The sequence below is a fragment of the Columba livia genome, chromosome 10 (assembly GCF_036013475.1).
Source record: "Columba livia isolate bColLiv1 breed racing homer chromosome 10, bColLiv1.pat.W.v2, whole genome shotgun sequence".
Classification (NCBI taxonomy): Eukaryota; Metazoa; Chordata; class Aves; order Columbiformes; family Columbidae; genus Columba; species Columba livia.
This window is the reverse complement of record NC_088611.1, coordinates 22135131-22150889: the sequence shown is the minus strand read 5'-3', so window position 1 is coordinate 22150889 and position 15759 is coordinate 22135131. Positions and strand designations below refer to the sequence as shown.

Here is a 15759-nt window from a genome sequence, read left to right as displayed (position 1 = left end):
AACTTTGCATAAAAATGGAGGACCCGCTTTCATATTTAATGCGTAATAAGATCATGTAATTAGAAATGAGCCTTTATCATGATACATGATGGTGGTCAGTGCGGTCCCCAGGGAGAACTCTTTTCTCAGCAGATCTTTAGGCCACTGAATGCATTTGCTTCTTTTGAGCAATAATTTAGGGTAATCGTTTTGTTTGGTAGAATTTTTAAGGTCCACATATATTGCATAAGATACAGAATAGCAAATCTCAGAATAGATTTTAAAAGCTTTTCATGAAAGGTTTGGGTTTTTTTTTTTCAGCTCGGAGCAGGGAAAAGAAGTGGGTGTAAAGATGTGAATAAATCAGTTTGGGCACTTTGATTCCTGAAGCTTTATTTTCTTAGTGCTGTTGAAGGGGGGTGGAACTGATGTATTTGCAGTGTTGGCTAAGGGCAGAGAAAAAGGATGGGGGGCTGTACATGTGCTACAGGAGCAGCCTTGGGACCTGGCTTTATTTCCATATTTACTATTTTTTCAAAAGGAAGAAAAGAAATCACTAACCAGCAGTGGGGAATGTTCACATGTTGTGTCCGTGACTGCAGGTAATGAGGTGCAGGGGGGTAATGAGGTGCAGGGGTGTAATGGGTGGGGGCAAAATCTTACTGGAGTCTGATACTTGGGGACTCTCAGATTTTCCTTCCAAGAACAAACCTTTGTAAAAGGCTCATCAGCGTGAGCTGACGTGTGAATCCCTCAGGAAATGGAATGCAAAACCAGATTTATTGCTGCTGAGAGGAAAACGGAGGCTTTCTCTGTGCCAGCGGTTCCGTCTCGGGGTTCAGAGGGTACTGGGACACGTTTTAACCTCTGTGTCGGTGTCTGAGGCAGGAGATGGGGCCACAAAACGTCCGGCTGTGGCTCGTTGTGGAGAAGCAGCACGAGGGGGTTAATGAAACACTTTGGCCTCTCCAGCGGAGTTTGGGGCCCATGGGGTGCTGGGGTGTGGGAGGCTCGGCAGAGCCTGGCACTTGGTGGTGACGTCTGGAGGAAGGACTCGTGTGATGGAGACGGGAATACAGACCCGTTCTGGTCCCAGCAAACACCTTTGCTGAGGGTCCGGGACGGGTTGTGAGTACGTATAGGTGTTCCTAAAACTTTCATGAACGTGTAACACTTCACTGCATTTAACCAAACTCACAGCTACTGTAGTTTTACACACGCGTTAGGTGAAATGATTCCGTGTGTCCGGCATCGTAAATAAATGCATACCTTCCTTATAACCTCAAGGGTTGTAAGGTCATTCCACGCCTCACCATAACGCGCTCTGGCAGTGGGGGCGATGTGCTGAGGCGCGTGAATCGAGCGGGAGGGTGCGGTGCAGCGCTGCGGGTGCCGGGAGCAGCGCGGGCAGCGCGGGATGCTGGCTCTGCCGGTGTCCCCGCGGCCGCTGCTCAGCGCAGCCCTGTCCTGCTGGGCTTGTTCTGTTTGAGGATGGATTTCGGTGTTGGGGTTGATGGAGATGTGTTGTGTTACTGCCTGTTCGCAGGGAGCTGTTAGAGGAGAGGATGGGGCACGGCATGGGGGCGGCGCCTCCTGAGCATCCCCTCCAGAAGGTCCATGTCCCAGGTCTACCCTGCGCACTGGGCTTTCTCCTACAGAAAAAAACATACACTGTTTTTATACAATATATACGTGTGTGTGTATATATTTAGTACCATTTGGTCTCTACTGCAGAGTGGACTTAGGGGATTTACACTCAGTAAATTCAGATGGACGTAATTTATTCTGAGTACTGTTTTTCTGCCACTTCTCCGGTTGCTACAGAGAAGGACCGAGATGACAAAAAATGACTTGGCTAATAAGTTGCAATAAGTAAACGATGTTGTATTGATCTAAGCACTTGGAGCGGTCTAAGCAACTGATACGTTCATCTTCCAGGCCATTTCCAAACACTTACTATTAAATATGAAATGTGCATGTCCAGTATGGGATCAGCTGTTAAATTATGCTCACGAATGTAAACAATAAAGGGCCTTAGGTTTGTCTTCATGCAGGAAGAGAAGGAACTTCAGTTCAGTGGTGAGATTTGCTCCAGGGTGAAAGACCAGGTGTGTAAATGATCTATGATCTGTTGGTCGTAGTCGTAAAAAAGGTAAAGAATGAAGCTTTTGTACAAACAGGAAAAAAATATGTTTCCCAGACTTATTTTCTATCTCTCGTGTTTTTTAATGAGAGATGCAAGCACAGAACACTTGTGGTGGCAATAAGCATCTTGTGCTGATGCTAATCAATTAATGGGAGGGTGCAGCTGCATGGGAGGCTGTGCCAGGGGAGCAGCAATCGGCCAGATACAAATCCACCTCGAAATCAGCAGAAACGTGGCACCGAGAGACGATCAGTACTGAAGTGAGAAACTTTGGAACTCTTACTGAAGTATTAAGATTTGTGTGGAGGCAGCAAAGAGAGGGTTAGAGATGGAGCCTCTCCGAGGGACGAGGGGGTGCGCACCGCTGAAGGGTGACCGAGGGGACACCCGGGGACCGGTCAGCCCGGCCGTGGAGGATGCAGCGGCTCTCCACAAAAATCGCACAGCTACGGCTGGTCTGGCTTTGCATTTTATTTGTGGCTCCGCATTAAGCAAAACTGAGTCACCCCTGGGAATGCGGCTCAGAAGCTCTAATGCAGCCGTGTGTGATCGTCCTGAATTTCGGTACATCCAGGGAAGGCAGATGCAGCAATTTGGAGTGAGAGCAGTCAGAGCATCCTGACTTCGAGTAAGTGATAAGGATCACGCATTCTCGGTTTCACTTAGCTTCCCATTTATGACTAGGTCTACTTTTCTTTTAATAGTGCATTAAAACACTTTGTTGAAAATGCGCTATTCAGGGTTACTGCCAGGTATTCTGGTATTTCTTATTTTGGATACAATAAATACCGACTCAGATAAAAATAGAGGAAGGGTGAGCACTAGTATTTATAGCATTACGTGATAGCTCTGTCTGGTATGAAAATTGCATTTCCACTAATATTGAAGGAATATTCTGGTTTTTATTTTAACCTATTAGTACAAAGACTGGAGCATCAAGCAGGCAGAGTTTTGCTGCCTTGAGCCCTAAACCCAGTATTTTTCCCCTGTGCACGCCCTCCCAATGCCGCTTCATCACAGCCATGATTTACAGCTGTTGTGCTGCACGTGAACATTTTCGCTGCCGTACCATTTATATAGTGCACAGTGAACTCTAAATGTCCATGTAAAATCCATTGCCGGGCAGTGCTGCTGCTTTAACTCCAGTGGTTCTGTGTCACCACCCAGCACCTCTGAAAACGGAGTATTTCTTTTTATAACTTTTTACCTCTTTCTATAAAAGCGATGACTGGCGGCCGTGTTTTGCTGGGCATGAACATGGCAGGAACATGACAGCCAAGACCTTGCGCTGTGGACTTTACACCCGTGGGCGCTTTGGGGTTGCTCTGCTGCTCGCACCCCGGCGTACGGGCTGCGCCGCCTGGCAGAGCCGCGGTGCCGTGTTAGTGCTCAGGTGCAGCCTCTGTTAGCCTGACAAAGGAAAGGCTGAGCTGAAACATCGATACGATGTGAGGAATGTCGATACCTGTCGAGCAGGAGGGCTCTGAACGCTTTGGAGCTGTCTTTGGCCATTACGGTTATCCAGTGCCAAAGCTCTCAGGTGACCTTCAGCGTTCCCAGCACTCATTAAATATTAAAAGGTTAAAAGCGAGCAAGCAGCAGGTTTGAGCTGGTTCTTGGTGAATCCCCGCTGAAATAAGGAGTCGTCTCTGCTGGTTTAGTGCCTGTTCCACATTGCACAAAACCAGACGAGCGCTGGGTGCACGACACTGTGGGTGCTGCTGCTTGTACGGCCACGCGCTGTCTAACGCTTGCACCTCTCTCCTCTGTCCCCCTGTCCCGTCCAGCAGCAGGGAGCAGACCCCGGTGATGGGCAGAGGTGCCGGGATCAGTGCTGAACCTGGGGGTTCACATCACCCCGGGGTTTGCATCGCTGGGGCTGCTGCAGCGCGGGGACCCGCGGGGACAGGACCTGCCCTGAGCGCCGGGCAGCGGCAATCAGCGCCTTGGGGTGCGCTGCAGAAACCAGGCCGTTATTAAACAACGCTCTGCGGCTGATTATAATGACAGAAACTGTACTTGGAATCTTGAGGTGGATCTGATCATCAGTCATCTCTGGTTATTAAGTCACTAAGAGAAAGGAGAGTAAGAGTGCATTTACTTCTTCCCATTTATAAGCCCAGTTATCAAGCCATGTCTGCCCAAGCACAAAGCTTGTCAAGCTTAAGTGAGAATAAATATTGCAGGAAGAAAGAGAAGATGGCCGGTAACAAAAATACCAGCCCGCTGGCGAAGCCGAGGTGAAGAGCTGGCGAGTGGGAATTGTGTGTGCGGTTCAAGGCAGGGAGGTGCGAGCAGATGCCGGTGGGTCATGGGCACCACCAGCATCCTCCATCCCATGGTCTGTGCGTCTCCTCGCAAGCGCGGGGGGCACGGGGCTCCCCCTCCTTTCTGTGTACCCTCCTCCTCCAAGGGTGGATAAAACACATCTCAATCTGTGAAGCTGCTAGCGAATAAACTCTTTGTTTTTTTTCTTCCCGCATTTATAGAAGAAATACTCAGAATAGGAATAGTAAATGGAGTGGAACAGGAAAGTACAACAGGATTGTTTGTATCCTCATAAGAAGCCTGGCAAAGCAAAGCGATGGGCAGGAAAACATGGGGAGTGGGAGAGGCGAAGGCGCAGTAAATACGCACAAGTTCTGTGCGGCTCAGCAGCTGTTCTGTGTTATCGGTCCCAGCCCTTCTGTATTTTGTGTCTTTCTCTCTCCCGCTGGTGCAGTAGGAACAAAAGCAACTGTTATTGCCTTTTTACGAGGGAGGCAAACTCTGCAAAGAGCGAGCGCGTTCTGCAGCAGCGGGGCTCGGGGTTTATGGCCTGCGGTGCCAGCCAGCAGCTGTCGGGGTGGCGGGCGGGTTCTTTCCGGGGTTGGTGTGTTCTGTCCCGTTCTGTGCCCTCGTTCTGCTCAGGAGCGACAAACCCCGCGAGGTGTGCGGGGCTGGGTCTGCTGCCCCAACGCCCGCCCCCCAGGGAAGGGACAGACCCCACATCTGTCCGTCTGTCCTGCTGCCGCTGGGGAGCATGCAGTTGAAATCCAGCACTTCTCCAGCGTCTCATGACTCTGCAAATGTTGGTGAGGGAGAGCAGGCTGCCCGTGCATCGCAGCTGCAGCGCAGGAGCACATCAGCACCATTGCAGTTGGGCTTCTCGAGGCGCTCGCTTGCTGCTGCCTCCCCCGTTGTGAGCGGTGACCCTGGACACTCGGACGTGAACAGCGACATTGCTGTGAATGACAGACTGTCCTCTATTCACTCTAATTATCATGCATCATGCTGCCCGCCTGGTATCCAAAGAGCCGCGTCCAGGCTGCTGGGGACGGCGCTGGGTGAGCGGTGGATAAACCGCAACTCGGTGACGTCCCACGTGTCCCCGTTACCGGCTGCAGGGCTCTGTGCCGCTGCTGGAGGTGCCCTTCTCTGGGGCACGGGGGAGAACAAGGGCTCGCCTGCATCTGCTAATTGAAATCTGCACAGCAGGTCTCACACCGTGGTACAGGTGTTAATTGGGGTGTTCTGACGAAGGCCCAGCTGGCTGCTGGCAGCCCGGCTGCTCCAGCGGGCCCTGGAAAGGGCTGCGCTGCCTCTTTCTGTGGTTGTTCGGTTTTTTCCCTTTTTCCTGGAGTTCTGAGCGTCGCTGTGCCGGGTGGAGCCGCGCGCGGGGCGCGGGCCGATCCCACCCGCTGCCGCTGGGCCTGCCCCGGCCGCTCTGCTCTCCATGGCGAGGCCCCAGCTCTGCCCTGGGTGAGCAGCTCCACTTGGTGTTTGCTCCAAAACCAACCCGGAATATTTACCGAATGTATTGTACAAAGTGCATTTTGCTTCATTAATGCAGTTGTAATTAATTTACAATGCAATGAAATTAAAGGGATGGACAGGAAGCAGCAGCAAATGTAAGTAATGTAGCAATGACTCAGATTCAATGAAAGTATTTAGATGGGCACAAACAGAAGAAATTGCTTTATTTGATGCAAACTTTGGCCCAGTCAGCTGCACGTTAACTAGCACCACGTCGAATTCTGGCAGGTTACGCAAATTGGATTGATTTTACTTTTTTTCTCCTCTGTTTTAACCTTATTTCTGTTTTGCTGGTTCGTGCTTCTCATGGTAATGCGGTATTTAATGAAAGACCTAAAGGAAAGTTAAAGGGGCTTTCATTCACTTCCTAATTTGATTCTAAGGAAACCCAAATGCTGTGGGGTGGAAACAGCGATACAATTGCAAAGATGTCTCTTTGGTTTTTATTTACATTTTTAAGTATGTATATTTGTTATGTTCAGTTGAAGGTTAATTACCCTTAACTTTTAGATCAGAAATGTCTCTGAAATCTGGCATTGCAGGGTTTCCATCCTTTCCCATACCCACCCTCGTTCCACTTACACCCAATATCAGTCAATGGAGGAAAAGGTAATACTTAAATGTACAGTATATATTTTTCATTGAGGTTTATTCCCCAACCAGTTCTGTAATATAAAGTCATTGTGTTGCTTTGAAGGTCCTTTAGCTGGTTTTGTTTTGAGAAATTCTAATTAATCCTTCCTTCTCTTTTGGGTCTGTCCTCGGGAGCCAGTCTTTTTGTGCTTAACGCCTGCTAAATTAGATGTGTACAATAATATGTGGCGTGTATAGTAATCAGGCTATGACACAGACTTTGGTAACTAAAAGGTCTTGCTGCACTGAGAAGGAAACGTCTGTTTGTTCCGTGGGTTTAGCGGTAGTGTTTCTGTATGGAAAAGCAAAGATGCGAGTGCAGCAGAGCTCCTTGCACATGGAGCTTTTTGGGGTGCAGCGGGGGGACCACGGTCCCCGGTGCCGGTCCGTGCCGGTTCCCTGGGGTGCTGCGCTTGTTCACACGGCTCCTTCCGTTCGTATCGGAGTTTTAGCCGGTTGCAGAGTTCAGTGGAGGGGAGAATGGGCAAAGGGGGACGATGGAGCTTGGTTTCCCATTTAAATACAAAAATGAACGTAAGTGCTGTGTCAAGCAGGCGCCTCTATCGGCAATATCCGGGAGGGTGGTCGTGAAAAGTGCTTCAAATGTTTCATTTGTACAGGAGATAATACTGGTCCATAAAGACAGTCGCAGTCTGATAAAATCTGATAGTTCATTTGCACTTGGCATTGAACATTAACGACATCTAATGTACCGAAGATTCATAGAGATATAAAGGGAGGGATATTAACGGAAAATATGGTGCTTTTATCCACATCTTGGAGGAAGCCTTGCTGTTTAATTTAACAATTTAACATGGATCAGTCTGTGAGTGCAATAAGAGCACAGGAAACTGCTGTTCATAGGGGTCTCACCAGGCGTATCGGGGTACCACATGATAGAGCTGAAAAATCAGTCATCAGAAAGAATATATATATATATTTTTTTTTTATTAGTAGATTAAAGAAAAGTTTCAGCTATTTTAACCTTCAAAATGATTTTTCAGGAGTATTGGAGAAAAAGGCTCATTTCCAGGGCGCTGCTCCAAATGCAGCATCTCTGTCCGTCTCCTGCGGCCTCGGGTGGGTTAACAGCGATAACAGGGTCGAGTTCTGTAGCTGATGTTACACAAGCGGCCAGCAGGCAGGTTAATTAGGAAATTCCATGATCTGCCCTTAAATATTTTTCATGTAATGCTTTTTTTTGGGGTGAATAGATTGATCTGCCTGTGTGCTTTGGCTGCAGCCTGAATGGGGAGGATTGCTGGTTCAGGGTGGCTTGTTGTAATAGAATTGTTGCTCTCAAATGTGGCAGGTGGGTGTGAAGAAAATACTCTTGGATTGTCTCTGCCTTTAACAAAAATCAGCTGTCAAAGCTGCCGCGTTCCCCCCCCAGCGTTCCCCCCCCAGCGTTCCCCCCCCAGCGTTCCCCCCCCAGCGTTCCCCCCCCAGCGTTCCCCCCCCAGCGTTCCCCCCCCAGCGTTCCCCCCCCAGCGTTCCCCCCCCAGCGTTCCCCCCCCAGCGTTCCCCCCCCAGCGTTCCCCCCCCAGCGTTCCCCCCCCAGCGTTCCCCCCCCAGCGTTCCCCCCCCAGCGTTCCCCCCCCAGCGTTCCCCCCCCAGCGTTCCCCCCCCAGCGTTCCCCCCCCAGCGTTCCCCCCCCAGCGTTCCCCCCCCAGCGTTCCCCCCCCAGCGTTCCCCCCCCAGCGTTCCCCCCCCAGCGTTCCCCCCCCAGCGTTCCCCCCCCAGCGTTCCCCCCGTGTCCCCAGCTGCTCCCACACACTGAACGTTTACTCACTCACCAAGGGGAAAAAAAAAGCCCCAAAACCCACTATATGTGGTGAAGATTGCCACAACAATAGTGACTTTGACAGTGATTTGCAGGGCGAGGATGATATTTCAGAATGACTCAGATTTTCCAACACTGAATATATTTTTTCGTGAAATTGTACCTGGTTTGATAACAGGTGATTGTTTTCTTAGTGGGTATCTTTCACGTTCCCAGGAGACGCAGCACGCCGGGTCCGTGCGGGCAGCCCGTGAACCAGCCGTGTCCCCTTCTTGTGCCGTCAGCTCCGAGGAAAGCCTTTAGCGTTATAACATCGTGTTAAACTCACAAACCCCAGCGAAAAGGGTGCTGGAGAATGTCAGAAATAATGAAACCGTCACAGGAGTTGTAGAGTTATTAAAAAAGCAGCAGTAGTGAATAAATCCAGCTGTCCTTCCGTAAAATATAAAGTAGTGAATAACAGGTAGAGGAGCTGGGGAAAATGCTGGTGCCGGTGGCTGGTCCTGCTGGCTGCGGTGTCACCTCTGTCACCACTGCCCGCTGTGTCCTTGGGGCGGATGGACAGATGCCCTGGGCCCTCAGAACAGGTTGTTCTGTTGGCATCTCAGCCCTCGACAGACTAAGAACCAAAAGAATTATTAACAGCGTGGAAACCATTTAAGTGCTTGAGGTAATTAGAAAAATGTTAGTGCTTTCATATAAGTTAAATTAAATGTGTATTAAATAAGTACCAAAAGAAAAGCAAGTGTCAGGCGTTAAACGAGCTATGAATGAAACAATTTTGCAGCATTACCCGGTTATGTAGAGACCTTTGCTCGGTGCAGAGGTGGCTTCGGCTGAACAAGCTGTCAGTGTTGTCCCAAAGTGCAGAGCAGGGGATGGGGGACCCGGGGGTACCGACCACCGCTGACACAGCGGGAGGCAAACCAGGAGCAGCCGCTGGCTGTGACAGGGACGGGGCTGTCCCCGGGGAGCCTCCCGCGCAGCCAAACGGCCTCTGGAGGGCACGGGAGGTGATGGAGCCCAGCCCATGGACACCTGCCGGCCCCATGCGACGGGGACCAGCCCAGGGACGGTGACACAGGTCAGGGCAAGAAAACCCATGGGGGGCTGTGGGCAGAGCCCGTGGTTTGCAACCGAGCCCTTGCCAGGCAGTTCAAGTATTTCAGTGTTATTATAAATATTTAAATGTGTTAAATGAAAGCACGTGTGGGTGGCGGTTCATTGAGCGTCTTGGAAATGAAAATAATGAACCAAGTGACCTCTGCTAAGTAAGATAGCAGCCCCAAGCTTCGCAGGGCATGGTCGAGCTGCCGAGCCTCCTGACAGTTAACACTGACCAGAGGAGCGGGCGCTGGGGTCGGGGCTGATCCTGGGAACACGCGCCCCCGGGGCTGGGGGGACATCTGCTGCTCCAAAGGCAGGTCTTGAAATGAAAACAGAGCCCTTCTCTGCCATCTCCCCTGTCTTTAAATGCATTTTTCAGGCTCACTGCTGGGGTGGGTGTGTGCCCAGCTCTGCTGTGGCGGGGGGGATGCTGGGATGGGATGGGAGGGATGCTGGGATGGGATGGGAGGGATGCTGGGATGGGATGGGATGGGAGGATGCCGGACTGGAGGGAGAGATGCTCTGCCGTTCCACAGCCCCTCCCAACCCTAAATGGTGGGACAAATCCCAAACTTTTTATCGCTTTTAGTAATTTCTTGGGTAAAACCACTAATGCTCGTGCAGCACATGGTGTGATCTCCCTTGGTGCCCCCGCCGGGGGAACAGGGACAGCGGGAGCTGCTTTGGGGTCTTGGCTGTGCCTCTGCTGGCGGTTTTTAACTGTGATCATGGAACTTGTATTGGTTTGAGCTTCATCTCGGCTGGCTTCCCCTCATCCAATTACACACGATATGTAACTTGTACCATGTAAAATTACCTCTATGTCCTCCCCAGACTTAACTAACCAGTAATGAATCCTAATTTTATTGTACTTTGGGCCATAAAAGCGTGTTGTATCTTGCCATGAAATATCTTTATAAGCTTCAGCAGCTGTTCCATGCCCCCTCTTTTGCTCTATTTTATTTCATTTCAGCAGCGATCTGTACAGAACGGGCAGGCAGGGGAGGCAGCACAAAGCTGTATTATCTTTCACTGGGAAATATTTCTTAACTAATAACGTGGTTCCTGCTAGAATTGTAAAGCAATAACAGAAATTAAACCAGAAGTCTGATTAATTAGTGGCTAAATGGCCACATCACGATGCTGGGAACCCCCACGACCGGGCGGTTTGGTCAATATGGGCTCCGCAGCCCCTGCCCCTTCTCTAGATGTGCCTTAAAAGCATCTGCAGGGCTTGCATTCCCTTTCCCTGAGTTCCTGCAGAGAATGTCTCCTCTGCTCATTTAAAACCATCTTCCCAAACTCAAATTCCTAGATTTATATGTAAATGCATTGTTGATCAATTAAAAGATAAACCCAACTTTTGTGGGGGAGTATAGAAGGAATAAGCTCAATAAAATGTAATTCTCATATCCCAGTCCTTGTATACAATGATCAGAAAGGCATTCATCAGATTATTTTTTTTATCCTCCAATAATAATTTTGCGCTTTGTGATCATTTTTTTCTCTAATTTGTAGCTACAGAATATTTTTATATCAGAAGTTAAGCTCTGTGTAGGGGATCAGTTTAGATCAAAGAGACAGACTTACGAATCACGCTGGGAAATGCAGCCCAGGGTGACCCTTGTGTGACAAATACTGTCATCAACGCGCTGATTTCTGTCTGTTTCATAGGAAACTCCTGCATGGGGCAGGTTTATGGGGCTGGGGTGAGCGGCTGCTGCAGGGGAGGGAGGTTATTATGGTAATAGGTATTAATAATTATGATAGTAGGTATTATTTATTAGTACTGATGGTTATTGTTTGTCCAGGCAGCACCAAGTCCATAACGAAGCTGGTTCGTATCCAGACCTGTGGTTGCCTGTGGGGCTGGGACCCTTGGCTGCTCCCCAAATCCCCATGGCCAGCATCACCATCTGCAGAGACACCCAGGAGCCCTGCGTGGGTAAGTCTGACTCAGGGCTGAGCCCATAGCTCAGTTCAGTTATAGAACCATGGAATCCCAGGCTGGAAGGGACCTCCAGGATCGCCTGGTCCAACCTTCCTTGGCACAAGCCCGGTCTAGACAAGCTGGCCCGGCGCCCTGTCCAGCTGAGTCTGAAAAGCGTCCGGTGTTGAGGTTGTTCCGGTGGCTGGTTGTCTCATCGGGAGACATTTCCGTACCCATCGCCCCTCGTCTTTTCCACGTGGCTCCTTGCACAAAGGGCATCTCCAGCTGCTTTGTAACCACATTCAACTACTGAACGTGGTGCTGAGGTCTCCCGTGAGCCGCCTTTTCTCAAGGCTGAACAAGCCCAGTTCTCTCAGCCTTTCCTCGTATTTTGGGGGACGTGGCGTGTTTTAAAGAGGCCGAGAAGCAGTGAGGTAACAGCGCTCGGCGGTAACATGGGCAGTGAACTGTGAGCAGCTGGATGCAGCCGCTGTGTCTCTTACCATAAACCAATGTTTGATCCCATATCTTACCCTAATTCTCATTTATGATGGGCTCTGAACATGGGGACAGAGGGCTTCATTTACAGTTATTAGGATGCCAGTAAATTGCCTCCGCGTCTCAGGGATGTTGTTGGTTTGTGCTGCACTGAAATAACATTGGAAATCATAATTAAAAAAATTCTGTATCTCATCACAGTATAATCACACAAGCTACTTCTCCTTCTGATGAACAGTCCTACAGGCAAAATAAACTTGAACTTCACGTGTGCCACACGTTTCAGAACTAAACTTGGGCTGGGAGATGCCTGTACAGCCTAATCCTGGCTTTGGTAAGCACCAGGGAGATTTAATACTGTAGCACGAGCAGTCGCTTGGGCCACACAGAGCAGCAGCATTTGAATGAAGACGCCCAGGTTGACCTCCACTAGGGAGCCAACATAGTTTTAAAAATAATATAGGCATAAGCGTCTTCCGTACTTAAAACATGATGCTGGCTCTGCAGATAATTAGTAGACCCGGAAAACAGAGTGCGCAAGTGTGCTGGGGGGTGTCTGCGTCCCGGCCGTGGGAACGGGTGAGCAGGGTGACGGGTGCCGCTGTACCTGCTCACGTAGGAAATCAGCGGAGAAGGGAGAGACAGTGTATAAATTGAAAATGAGCAGCAGCAGCAAAGAAAAGGCCGGTAAGGCAGCACTTCCTGGGGGGACAGTGAAGAAAAGGGGAGCTCGTTTGGCCAGTACTCAGTGTAGACGTGCTTAGGGACTTCTGTCATATACATGTTTAGATTTGTGAGGGTGTTTGCTGGGGATTTGTAAGAGGCTCTCGGTGAGTTGCCATGGCAACGTGTGTGCCGCACGCTGCATCCGCTGCCGGCCGGAGCAGCCGCCTGCCCGCGGAACAGATGCGCTCCCGTCCTCTCCTTGGTTTGCAGGGTTGCCCATCTTTGGTGGTTCTGCCTCTCGCCCTGTGAGGGGTCCGGGTGGTTCCTGCCCCCCGCTACGGGACCCTCCGAACCCCCCGCCCCTGAGTGAGTAACCGTGACCTGGGACAGGGGATCTGCAGTGCAGGGCTGCAGTAGCGCTCATTTTATCAACCCTAATGACGGGAATTTGGGGGAAACCAAAGGATTATGTGGGCTTGTTCTCTCGCTGCTTTGAATTGGGGCGCAGAGGTGCTGTGCTCTCCCGTGCGCTGCACAGAGGAGCAGGCGGGTGCACAACCACCTCCGGTCCCTGAACCTGCTGCTGTCCAGATGTGGGGGCGAGGGCCAGATGTGCCGTGTCCTGCCGCAGTGACTGCAGATGTTCCTCTTGCATTCTAAGGTGTTGGATGCAGGTTTTCCATCCCCACTCTTGATTCTTATTTCCATTTTCTGAAAAGTCCACTTCAGCTATTTATTTTAATGCAGCAAAAGCTGATAAATGTTCATTTTAAACTTGGTTTTATCTACTTCAAAAAGAATTTTTTAGTACTTTAAGTTGTGCAGTTTGTGGAAGCTGTAAATAATTTTTTATGCTGGCCTTTAAAAACAGGTTTTTGCTTTGTTTTTTTCTTCTATTCGAATCACCACATATCTTGTGTTGGTGTGCAACAAAACCCCAAAATTCTAGTTTTGAAAAGCTTTTCTGGAACTTAATAAAACCACACACATCAAAAGACTACGTACAGATGGTGGTTCGTTTGCTTTACTTCTATTCCATATCAATCAAACCCACCAAAGTCCCCTGGGTATCAGGAACACAGCGTGTCCAACTGTACAGACACATGTTCAATTATACCGTGGCTATTGATCAAAACTCAGTAATCTGTATCTCAGAAGATATTACGAGCTCAATCTGAAGATCAATCAATTTTCTTAATTGCTTGCTGCAGCAAAAGGGTTCACTTAGAGCAAACTGTGAACGTTGGACTAAACCCAGTAAGTTCCAGACCTGAGTCACAACTGGTTTTAACTCTGGAGCATCTGGGAGGGCCCTGGAGCTGCTGGTTCCTGTTCAGTTGTTTCAGGTCCGCATGTCCCAAGCGTTGCAGGAGGGCTGTGCTGCAGGATGGGGTTGTTGGCCCTGTTCATTGCGTGAGGCTCCTGGCCCTGCCGTTGGCATCGTGGGGGATAACACCGTCAAAATTGGGTGTTGGAGATGTCTCTTTGTGGAAGAGAAATCGTCAGCGTTCTGGGAAGGTGCACATCGTTGGTCCTTCAGCATCGGAAGGGTTTCAGAAAGGGCCTCTTTGGTCACTGGATGGGCTTTTGGGCAGCCGTAGTGGACAGACACAGACTTCTCCAAAACCCCGCTGGTGCTGGTGTCCATGGACCCCCCCAGTCCCACCCAGGGCCTCCCGCTCTGGTTTTGTCCATGGCAGCTTTCTCTGGTGTTTCGCACCAGGCGGGAGGAGGCTGAGCTGTGGCTGCTCCGCACGGGGACCCGACACCCCCCGCTGGGAACACTATAGGAGCTGCGCATCCCAGCGCCGTGTGTCGCACCCCGGGGCTTCGCTGCCTCCCCTTGCCCAGCCTTGGCTGTGGAGCTCATTGGTATTCCCAGCGACGGCGGTGGGAGAGCTTCCATTTATCACGAGTCGTGCCTCTAATGAAATATCCATTTCCCAAATCAGCTGCTCAAATTTCCTGTCACTTGAATGGCTTGATGTAGCATTGGAAGCATTGCTTTTGAGCGCTAACAACCGCGGAGTGCTAATGCGCTGAGGACGGGTTCTGAGCCTCCAAAAGCTGAGTTTGTTTCTCAAAACAAGGTATATGACTGGCAGGAAGAGGTTTTGTAACGTCTGTGGTGTCACATCCATGACTGTGCTGCTATGTTGGACTGCCCTGCTGTAATTTTTGCTTAAATGAGCTGTGAGTGTGGGAAGGGCAGGGTTGGTGCTGTTGAGGAGAGGTGTCTGTTGCTCTTTCCTGCCCGTTCTGCTGACGTTAACCTGCTTTTCCTCTGCTCGTTCCTACCTTCTGGTGTCCCCTCTGCCTGCTGTCTCCTGCGCTACCAAAGACCCTTCTAATGAGCAAAGAGCAGCCTTAACAAGCTTATTTAATGGCTTTGCAGAGCTGTTGCATGGGCAGCGTGCTGGTCAAACCCTGTGAATGACGTGTCACCCTCTGACTGCCGAAACCTGAGATTTGCAGGGTTGTGTGTAAAACGTGGGGTGTTAAACCGACACTGGTCTTGGCGGTCAGTTTAGTTACACTTGAGCTGATATTAAGTAAGATGGTTTATAAGGGCAGTGTGGGTTCACAGTGGGGATGCGAAGGGGGAGCAAGGCAGGCCCAGCAAGCTGCAGGAACCCAAAGTCATTTAAGGTGCATTCACTTTGGGGAAAACAGCAGAGATACTTGTAAAAGCTGATTTTTACATGATGGAGGAGGAGAGGAAGAACAGGAGGCTTTACCTTGAAGAGATACATGAGGGAAAGGCAGGGAACCACCACGCAACATGTTTCCTGGAGGGTCCTAGCAGGGATAACGTCCCTAAGAACGTGAAAAAATACTAAGTATGGTGTGAAGAAGGGCAAAAATTAAAGACATTTCTCTATGAGGTTATATTCTGTGCTCTAAAAATAAATAATTTGCTGTTTGTGATTTATGTTGTTAATTTAAATTACATTTTTCTGGAGGCTGAGGCTGCAGTAGCTCATGGTGTCTGCGGTGCCAAAGGCTGCGCTGTGTGCTCAGAGCAGACAGTCCCGCCCGTGTGTTCTGTGGTTCGGGTTTCGAATTGGATCTTTCACCTCTGCCTCCGTGGATTTCTCTGCATTCACGGTCCGTGCTCGCAGGGCCTTCCCGTGCGCCAGGAAGATGTTCTGGGCTTTGTCCTTACGAATGACCACATTATTCATTTGGAACACACGGATTGCCAACAAGTGCTCATGCAAG

At 50.0% G+C, this 15759-nt stretch overlaps 1 protein-coding gene across 17 annotated transcripts in view; it reads left to right on the top strand.

Moving 5' to 3' along the window:
* LOC110363633 (uncharacterized) overlaps positions 1-15759 on the top strand; it is a 111153-nt gene that overhangs the window by 75448 nt on the left and 19946 nt on the right. For all 17 annotated transcript variants that reach the window (XR_010475193.1, XR_010475194.1, XM_065075818.1 and 14 more), the window contains one exon: positions 11255-11388. Coding sequence is in view for 15 of the 17 variants with exons in the window: in XM_065075818.1 (XP_064931890.1) it covers positions 11255-11388 (134 nt within the window). In the remaining 2 variants the exon portion in view is untranslated. The remainder of the gene's footprint in view (positions 1-11254; positions 11389-15759) is intronic.